General features: G+C 29.1%; 1 protein-coding gene across 1 annotated transcript; it reads right to left on the reverse strand.

Annotated features, from left to right (window-relative positions):
• Nucleotides 1-892: 892 nt before the first annotated feature.
• LOC100817884 (3-ketoacyl-CoA synthase 11) lies at nt 893-4,156 on the reverse strand. The gene is made up of 2 exons (XM_003524477.5): nt 3,820-4,156; nt 893-3,138 (listed from the first exon to the last, which is right to left on the reverse strand). The coding sequence occupies exon 2, from the start codon at nt 3,130-3,132 to the stop codon at nt 1,600-1,602; it is 1,533 nt and encodes a 510-aa protein (XP_003524525.1). The 5' UTR covers nt 3,133-3,138; nt 3,820-4,156; the 3' UTR covers nt 893-1,599.
• Between the last annotated feature and the right edge of the window lie 6,907 nt (nt 4,157-11,063).

Raw genomic sequence — 11,063 nt, forward strand, 5'->3', positions numbered from 1 at the left:
TTTATGAATGCAGAAGTATTGATTCTGATGATATGATGATTTAAGTGATCAACGTATTGTTGATATTGTTATTTATTTATTTATAGATAAGCAAGAGATGCAGATGGATTAAACTATATGTTCATATATAACTGGGATGTAAAATACTCTTCCATTCAAAATAATTGTAAAAGTAAGAATAAATCAAGTTTGTGAGGATTTTTCTTTAGGCTTAATAATATATCACTTGAAAAAATCATTGTTAGTAATTTTTCTTTAATTCTGTGTTTTCTGATTTTAACGTGGTGAGGATCGTCTAAAAAAACTGTGGACTTAAGTTTTCAAGGGTTTCCATCACATCTATTTAGATTCTTTTTGAATTTTTTTATTTATAAACTCTTGTAAGAAAAAAAAGGGAAAATGAATTAAATTTTTCTCAGAAGTTAAAATCAATTTATGCATTTAACTCTGGTAGAAATTCTTGCATCCAACTTTTTGAAAAGCTAAAATGCATAAATTAATCTTAACATGAGAAAAAAAAAACCAATTCATTTGACTTTTTTCTCCTACGAGTACTTATGGTCCAAACATGATGTTAGAACACTGGCATCGGCTGAACCAAGAGTACCCCTTTTTCAAAGTCTTTGGGAGTCTAAACAAACACGCCACCCTGGACAGGGACAAAAACTGGAATTGTTCCTTTGCTTGAGAAAGACAGAATAGTAGTTGGAGAAAGAAAGGAAAGAAGACTTTTCTATCATTTTTTTTTCACGCATAAATGCATATTACTAGAGGAAAGGGAGAGTTATGCAATACACTAATGTAAGAGCTATATATTTCAGATACCTGGTATAGCCATGAAGCTAAAAATCACCTCATATAGATCATGAATTGTTACAGATGGTGATACAAATTACAATGCAATAATATACCTTGGAATTTTATTTTCAGCATCAACACACTAAAGAATTGAAATGGAATTGTTCAATTCCAATTTCATTAGAGAAATTTGGAAATACATTTTAGATGCGCTACGCATTTTAGTACCACAGACCAATGGGAAACACACCTCCCGGCAACCAAAGATCAAACACCCACCATTGACTAGATTGGATTTAACAAAAACTACCCACAAGTTAGATCTACTAAGTGTGTGTTTGGTTATCCGTTCAACCATCCCAACCGTCTGTTCATTTCAAAGTTCTCTCTCACATACTTCTCCGTTCAATGGTCTCGGAGTGCATGCTGCCAACAAACCAGACACACACTAATACGCAGGATACCATAATAAAAAGGATAAAACTTAGAGATGCACTTTCTAAAGTGTTTTTGGTATTGTTTTCTAATTAAAATTGAAGTTTAATCTCGGTAATCTGCATAATAAAGATTTGTATTGAATATCAACACAAGTTACCGAGGTGAAACTTCAATTTTGATTAGAATATAATATCAAAAACATCTTATGAACTGCATGGCATCTAAGTTTTGTCCTAAAAATAAAATCCTACAGTACTCCGAAATTAGCAATGTATTACAACAACTTTGCAGGATAATTTCACCAGTCCAACAGCTACCACCTAATGCTGATAGTGATACACAAATATTTAAAAAATTCATTGTTTAAATGGAAGATACCCTAGGAACATCGACTGGAAACTGGTCAATCTCATCAATCCAAGGACTCTTCTCCTTAGAAGGGTTGATGGTCCTGAGAGCCTTCCACACTGCACTGTTACACTTGAATCCAGAACCAAATGCAATTTGCCATGTTCTATCTCCCCTTTTGATCCTCCCTTTGGCTTCAGTGTAAGCCAGTTCATACCAAAGTGAACTGCTGGAGGTGTTTCCAAAACGATAGAGCGTCATCCTTGAAGGCTCCATATGCCAAGGAGATAGCTGCAAGTTTTTCTCCAGTTCATCCAAAACAGCTCTACCACCAGCATGGATGCAAAAATGTTCAAAAGCTAGCTTGAAATCTGGAATATAAGGTTTGATCTTCATCTTGAAAATCTTTTTTGCAACTAACGTGGCAAAGAATAGCAGTTGTTCAGATGTTGGAAGTACGAGAGGCCCCAGTGTAGTGATATTGGTTTTCAAAGCATCACCAGCAACAGCCATCAGATCTTTTGACAAAGTAACACCAACCTTGCCATTGGCATCTTCTTCTTGGGTTACACAGCTAAAGCACTTGTCATCAGCACCCTTATGAGTGCGAACCGTGGTGACCAATCGGTATTTGGATCTTCTTCTATCCGAGCTTTTATTGGAGAGCAGAACTGCAGCTCCTCCCATGCGAAACAAACAATTAGAGACAAGCTTTGACCGATCGTTTCCAAAATACCAATTCAACGTGATATTCTCCATGCTAATGACCAATGCATAGGAGTTGGGATTGGCTTGGAGAAGATCTTTAGCAAGATCAATTGAGATCAGCCCTGCACTGCAACCCATCCCACCAAGGTTGTAGCTCTTTATATTTCCCCGCAGCTTGTAATGATTGACAATCATTGCCGAAAGTGATGGAGTAGGGTTGAACAGACTACAATTTACAATCAGAATTCCAATGTCTTTAGGCTTTACAGAGGTTTTAGCTAATAGTTCATCAATGGCACCAAACATCACAGCCTCGGCTTCTTTTCTAGCTTCTTTCATTGAAGGGTTGGGAGGAATGTTGAGGACAGCCTCAGGAAGGTAAGTGTTCTCCCCAAGGCCAGATCTCTCAAGAATCTTCCGCTGGAATTCAAGATTTTCCTCTGTGAACGAACCGGTCAACCGGGACTGATCAATAAATATCCTTTTCGCACACTTCCGAGATTCTTCAGGCTTGTAACAGGAGAAATTGACAAGGAACACTGGTCGAGGACGAGTTAGAAAGTAGAGGGTGGACAGGAAAACAAGGAGAGTTGAGCAAAGAATAACAGATATCAAGTTGTATTGTAGATGCTCCCAAAGATCATACAAGTCTTGGAGGGAGAAGGTGGAAAGCTGGGCTGCAATCAATACGACAAGGGGGGAAAGGCAAAGGTACATTCCATGGGTGATGAGGTAATGATAACCAAGCTTGACATACTTCAACTTAACAGACTTCTTGAAATCAGGAAGGTTTCGCGATGAAGATGCCGTTAAGGGTGTATCTGGCTTTGTATCTGTCATTTTGCCCTGTTCAAAAGTTAAATCTACTTTGGTTAGATAACTAGCTGTCTAGCTTTAACCAAAAGATGTTAACAAAAGGCTTTTCAAGCATAGAACTTCTTAGAATGGCAACAAAGTGCCACCAAAGATCCTTGTTAGTAAGAATTTCTACTAAAGTACAAGTAGTAATTGCAAAAATAAAGCAGACTTTTCTAATTTAGATGCACTGAGAGTGAACACTGAAGAACAAATCAGGTGGAAATGAAAATAGTCTGTGCGTAGAGAACAAAGTTAGCGAAATTGAAAAGGACAATACACACAAAATGAACTGAAGACAAAGCTCAATTCTATTTATTGATTAAACACATCCATGGTTCATGTGCACAAATACAACCCCTTATGCTTATTCCTTATACACAACAAACCCAGGTACTCGCTAAGAATTTGACATCATACATATATTCATCCACGTTCGTGCAAATCATAATCAGATGCGATTATGTTAAACACTGAAGAAAATAAAAAAGCATTCACTAAAAGCAAGATTTCGATTTGTCCAACAGTATGAAAAAAAAACATCATTAAATAAAACAAAAAAAAAAAACAGAAAGTGAAGCATGAGCGGTATGAGTACTAGAAGAGAATTTGCAAGGATGGGTAGAGCTGAATCTCGCAAAGAAAAAAAAAACCCAGTTCCCAAAATCGTACCTTGAAAAACAAAGCCAGCAGATCCCAGGAATGTATCCCGAAAAGAGAGAGACGTTGATGGTAGAGCAGAGGGACGAAAGAAAGAAAGAAAAACAGTTATGTGAGGAGGAATAATTGTAGTGATTAAATAAATGTATGAATATGAAGAGAGAGATGATGACAGATAATAGAGGGAGGGATTAGGATTTAATGGGTTTTAATTTTTGAATGAATGAGATTCTGAGGGTTTAAAATGAAATAAATAATGCGATTGATAATAATGGGGGCGAGAGAGGGAATCGCGAAAAGCATGGGCATAGCATGTTCACTGTCTACAGTAACAGTAACAGTAACACGAGAAACAAACGCGAGAACAAGAGACAAGGAATAAAAATCAAATTCCAATTCCCCTAGAACTCACTTGCACTCGCGAATTCAACCAACAGTTTGCAGTTTTTTTTTTCTGGTTTTAAAAATTTGTTGTCATTGTTATAAATTTTTAAAAAGTTCACTATAAGATGTGAAATACTTTATATGATTTGTGAAAAATAATGCATTAGCAAACTAAAAACAAAAGAATCTAATTTGTAAGAATTTCTACATATAAAACCCAAAATAGGACATGATTGGATTAAACTAAAAATACTTAGATTTCAAATCTTATATTTCATTAGACAAAATTGAGCTAGGTCAATCAATTCAACTCTTTTTGTCTCTGGTGAAGACTAAACAAAAGACAAAGAAGATTGACTAGAGGTGAAGAATGATAAAAGAAAGTGTTGAAAGGAATGAAATAATTTCTAGACTTTATGTTAAATTTTCTTTAGATTCACTTCAATTCCCTTTTATTCAAAACAATTTTTTTAAAATTAAGTTTTAAAATCAAACTCTAAAAGATTATTACAACCCCCAAACAGTAGCATTAGTTTCTTTTAACTCTTATAATTTTCATAAAAAATTAAAAGAATAAATAATATATTTAATGTCATTCAGTTATAAACTATAATTTATAGTTTGTTTTCTTTTAATATTATTATTTTTGAAGTCATACCATAAAATATTTTTAATTGGTTGACAATATAAAAATATTTATATTGGTAGTATATATCTATTAAATCGAATAAAAAATAGTTAGGAAATAATTTTTTATTTGTAAAGAATAATTATGTAAAGTAATTAAATTAAGAGTTTTTTTTTGTACATAATTAAATTAGAGTTTAATAAACATGTGATGTTAATGTAAAAATTTATCCAATAGTTTCGATTTTGATTTCAAGTATTGAGTATATATTTAAGATAAATGCTCGAAAGAAATTTATAATAATTCTATATTATTCAAGTAGGATTTCATCCTACAAAAGATACATACCTCTCTAAAATAATAATAATTTTTATAAATTGTTATCTAATTAGAAACTATACTTTTATGACTTTTGAAAAATGATTATTAAATATTATTATAAAAGTAAATTTTTTTATTAATAACAGTATGTAATTGAATGAGATATTGAATTTCTCAGTATTTATGTATTCGTTAAAATTTACTATTACTACTATTAACTAATGATGATGATGGTGATTCTACATAACTTTACTTTGTTTCTTAATTATTACTCTTACTTTAAATAACTAAACATATATTTGATATTAGATTATTTATTACATAAGAAATATCTTGTTCTATTCGAAACATTTATAACTTTAAATTTTTATAACCAGCACGTGGTTAGTTATCGAATTCCAAGTGTTATATATACAAAACATCTCAACCAAAACTAAAAGAGATAAAACTTTTAGAATATAATTTATACATGTTGGCTCGAATAAGATCACATTCCATAAAATATATTTGCAGTCTTACACACACAAAAAGGATTTTTAAAGTATAAAATAATAATTCCAATTCCAGTGTGGTGCAGTCAATTATAAATTTATAATTTTTAAAACAAATAGAAAGTGATTTAATTTATATATTCTCAAAAGTTAAGACGCTTGCTGTATTGGGGAAAATAAGTTAGGGTGTGTTTGGTTTGTATTTTCATTTTCTGTTTTCATTTCCTGTTTCCATTTTCTGAAAACTGTTTTTATTTTTAAAAATTTGAATTTTGAAAACATGTTTGGTTTGATTTCTTATTTTCTGTTTTCATGAAATAAAAATATTGAAAATTTATGATATATTGATTTATTGTCTTTTTGTATTTTTAGATTTGCTTAAAACTACATTCATTGTCACCGCAATTTCATTTTAACCGAAATGAGGTTTCTGTACTCTATTGAAAACACTGAAAACGAAAATTTATTGTTTTCATTTTCTAATTGTTTCCTGTTTTCATTTTCACTGAAAATGTTTTCAGAAATCAAACCAAACACATTTTCATCACCGTTTTCTGTTTTCAGTAAAAATGAAAACAGAAAACAACCAAACCAAACACACCCTTCCTTAAGTTATTGAAAAAGTTATTATATTTTCAATGTTTGTTTCCGTCTTACTTAATCTTCACTTTCGACTTTTATCTATTACATATTATCGATTAAAATATATTGTTTATTTTGCTGATAAAATAAAAAGGTTAGAATATCCAGAGAGCGAATCACTCTCTTCACTATTTTAATTACAAATTTTCAATAGCCTTTCTATTATTTCATTAAGAGGTGTGTTACATACCTTTTACATAACTAGTAAAAAAATATCTCTCTCAACTATCTTAAACCACTTTATTTAATTTATATACTCGTTTTTCTTAATTTCTTACCTATCCCATTTTAAAATTAATATTATAATACAATTTAATTATTTATTATATATTTAAAATACAATTTATATATTTAGAGTATCTATTTATTTACAATCTTAATAATAATGTAATTTATAATTTTTAAATTATTTTTTTGTAAATTATAATTACAATTCTATAAAAGTAAATATTAATCCTGTATATTATAATATATAAACTAAAATAATAATTGTACGGTACAGTTGAATTATGTAGATAAAAGCTTTAATTTAAATGTTTTTTTAGTCAAGTTTATTTTGAAAATGAATTTTTTATCTTATTTTTATTATTTTTAAAACAATTAATTTTCGAAAAATACATTTTAAACTTGTACTAAATTGATGATATTTTATTAATAAAATATTTCTAGCTTACAAGTACTCTTCATTTAATGGTGGACTTGTGAAAAGTTGTAACCTAATAGTGGGATAACTTATTTTTTGGTCTAATTAATACCTCAAGTAAAATTTTTAATTATTTGAAAATTTTTAATTAGGTTTTTAAATTAAAAAAAAATATAAGTAAGTCTTTGATTTTCTACAATTTTTTCAATTAAGTCTTTAGAGTTAATAAAACTGTCATATTTTTTTATGATTTCAAGTCGGTATAAACTAATTAACTCTAAATTCTAAATACCTAATTATAAAAATTGTAAAAGATGAAAGAGTTAATTGCAAATTTGATTAGTTAATAGACCTTTATCATTATAAAATTTCTAAAAAAGTTTAGGTGATGTATTAAACCTTATATTTTTAAACATTCACTGAAAACAAAATTTAAAAGGCAACGAGATGCGATTGATTTGAGAATTTTTTATTTTAAAAAGTATAAAATATATTTATATTTTTAAATAAATAAATTTGATTTTAATTGTTTAATTTTTTGTTAATTCTAATCCTTGCATATTACAAATTATCATTAGTAACTAATAACTTAATATGTATTTCGACATGTCACTTTAAAATAATAATTGTCATGACATGCTTAGAGCTATATCCTATCATAAAATAATAATAATAATAATAACTATTTCATTTTTATTAAAATTTATAACGATTCAAATTATTAATTTTTTTCGAAGAATAAAATTTAATTATATTAACTATATTTACATATACTACAAACTTATCTATATATGCTAAAAAGGAAATTTTAACGTAGTATCCCAGTTGCAGTAGGATGTTGGAATTATTTAGCCATTTTGTCTGTTTTCACCAATATTTTTTCGATTCTATTTTAAGCAAATACTATTTAATTTAATAATTTTTAAAATAAAAAGTATAAATCAGTTTGAAACTTTCTATTAATTTTTTTGAAATTTTGTTTGGGCCGGAGGCGGCGCAATTCGCGTTTTGACCGTTTGCGTTACGGGCACCGTTGTCTCTCTTCTGCCGCCACTTCCCACCTCCCAGTTCGATTTCGTTAGGCTGTGTTTGGTTCATTTTTTCTGGATATAACAAAACACACGTCGCTATACGATGTCGTCAATCACACTACTTTTTCCCATCGGTTATTGTTGGATTTTTTATTTCTCTCCCAAACTCATCTGATATAAGGCCCATTCTTGTTGCCGAGAAGTTTTCTTAATTAAGCTTTTTCAAAGAAAAATGTTTATACCACATATCCGAAGTTTCAATGTTTTTCTCTCTGCGTCTTAACCTTGTCATTATTTGATTTTTTTTAATAACACGGGTCATCTACTCTAAAAGTAAAATTAATACAGCTCATTAAAGATTTTGGTGTGTACTTGTGACAACGGCTTTTGAAGATGGAGCATTTGTAGCTATTAGCCTCCGTTGGTCCTAATTATATTAAATTGTTTTGATAACGAGGAAAAAAATAGGATAGGTAAAATTAAAAATATAGGTAAAGAATTAAAGTGTAAATTAAAGATGTTTAATTGAAAAAATGAATAAAAAAATAAAATAATGAGTAAAATATGTAAAAAATAATACAACAAATTCTGTCATTTTTAAAATTATTTCTTTTCTTTCTCCTTCCTACTAAATAATAATAATTTTTTTCATCTCCTTCCTTCAGTTACACTCCTTAATCTACTCACTCAATTCTCATGTGAATGTAAATTTGAGTATTCAATTAGAAATCACAATGTATTATTTTAATTTTAATGTAATATGTAATGATGCTACTTTATTAATAATGACTACAAACTTCTAAAGTGTAATATATATTAAAGAATTTTTTGTTAGCAAGCACTTTTAGGTATTAATTAGGAGCCATGTTAAAATATAATGGAAATTCTGTTGAGAGTATATAAATAATATATTTTAGTAAAAAAAACATCTCTTGAGTAATATTTAAGACAGTAAATAATAAATACTTTAAGGTAATGGTGGTTGTTGCTGTTATTGTATGTGTTAGTCGCATGTTGCATTTTATAATATTTGCAGTAACCTATTTTTTTCTTTTTATTTTATTTTATTCTAACTAGAAGGTTTTATTTGGTTTATAATTAGTCTTTTCTTAGAGCATCTCTATCCTAATGTCATTATTTGGTTGGGTCTTACACGCACATCACCTATTTAATTTTATTTGGGTTCTTAATGGGATCCCAAAAAGAAACTCGTATCTTTACATTTCTATTTTTTAACCAAAAAATTAAAATGTTCCCACCATTTTCAATTTGAGAATCAATGCTAATTGAGAAACTCCAAAGAGAACCAATTCCATTGCATTACAAATCGACTCATATGTAAGTAAAAAAGTAATATTATATGTTGGATTTAAATATAAGCAAATATAATGAATTTTATTCTATTTAATATTATCATTTTTAAAACATTCTTTATTTAATTTTAATTATATTTTCAATGATTCATTTTTATTCATGATAACAAGTTTCAATGAATGATATTTTTAAAATAACCTTATTTTTTACTTGATATTAAAAAAATTAAATAATATCAACTAACTTTTTTAATTAGTCTGAAATTAATTATTTTTACTTATATGAATTCAACTAGAGTACTAGTTTGAAATCAATATATTTTTTTTCTCAAATATCGCCCACAAATTGTCAATGCAGATGGTCTTACTGGGTCAACTCATTCTAAGTCATGACTTCATGCTTTAACTAAAGATGAACTCAGGTATTGATTAAGAGATCCAAATATCAAAGTCAAATCACATATATCCAAACCTATGAAACATGAACATCAAATCCATGACACAAATACAAATATTGAAACATGACAAAAGTTTACAATATAAGATATGAGAACACCATACACATGTATAATCAACATGATAAAAATCTAAATTGATAATTTTTTTCAAATCACATGTATCGTGCAGTGAAAATAATTCTATTCGAGTTAGATATAACTATTATATGTGACACAACTCTCTAGTATTTAACACAATTTCATATTCATGATTTGAATTTAAGATCATTAATTAAGTTAAAACAATTTCATATCAATTGATGTAGGTGATTAATGGTTTTTAACATTTAATATTTATATGCTTACCTTAAATTAAGTTGTTAAGGTTTATAATTTTCAAATGATAATAAGTCTAAAATAAAAATTCAAAGAGACATTAGTCTACAATACAAGAACTTTTTATAATACCAAAGAACACCTGATTTAAGGAACATAAAGATGTAATTAATATATACATATTGATCTAAACATGAAAATGAGTTTAAATGTCATATTCAGATCAAACATCAGAAGCTAAAAAAAGAGCACAAGTGTACCTCCAACCATTGCAGATCAAACACGAAGCAACGCAAACATGAACCCAAAGACAACTTTGTTTTTTCAGACCCTTATTCACTTTGAATAAATGATGTATTTTTCTGAATAGAGAAGTAGACTTGGTGATACAAAACTGAAAGCACCTCATCTTATTTATAGAGTCTGTCCATCACAGAGCTCAACGAATTTGTATCAGAATGTGGGTTTGAGGATAAGGACGTGCGTTTGTTACTGAACGTGACAGCGATAAGGGTTGAACATGGGAGGAAAATGGACCAGATTCAGAAAATAAATTTCTGAAAAAATTGCAACGGGAAAAAACAGTGGAAGGAGAACGTGGACCCATCCAAAATTCCATCATTCTTCCACTTGATTCATTTAACTCAACATCAACCATAACAAGAAACATAATATATGAGTCATGGCGATAGGTCCTCTGATGATGAGTAATATCTTTCATGTACCACAATATATCAAGTCTCTCGACACTAGCTCTCAACTTAATGAATAAACCATATGTTTATTCTAGATCTAAACCGAATGATTTTTCTCGAAATAAATAAATATGTGCACAAATCCATATAATAAAATATCTAAGTGAATAAGAGTTTCATTGAAAATAACAAATGTACATACAATAAAATTACATCATGGAACCAAGTCCCATTCGTACTACATGATCCTTAAAATTCTTTGGTGGCATGCCTTTAATTAAAGGATTAGTAATCATCAACTCAGTGTTGACATGTTCAATGATCACTTTCTTCTC

This window comes from Glycine max, chromosome 5, assembly GCF_000004515.6.
Source record: "Glycine max cultivar Williams 82 chromosome 5, Glycine_max_v4.0, whole genome shotgun sequence".
NCBI lineage: Eukaryota > Viridiplantae > Streptophyta > Magnoliopsida > Fabales > Fabaceae > Glycine > Glycine max.

Bases quoted from the DNA above. Each gene is read 5' to 3' on its own strand.
- LOC100817884 (XM_003524477.5), bottom strand. From the start codon at position 3,132: ATGACAGATACAAAGCCAGATACACCCTTAACGGCATCTTCATCGCGA.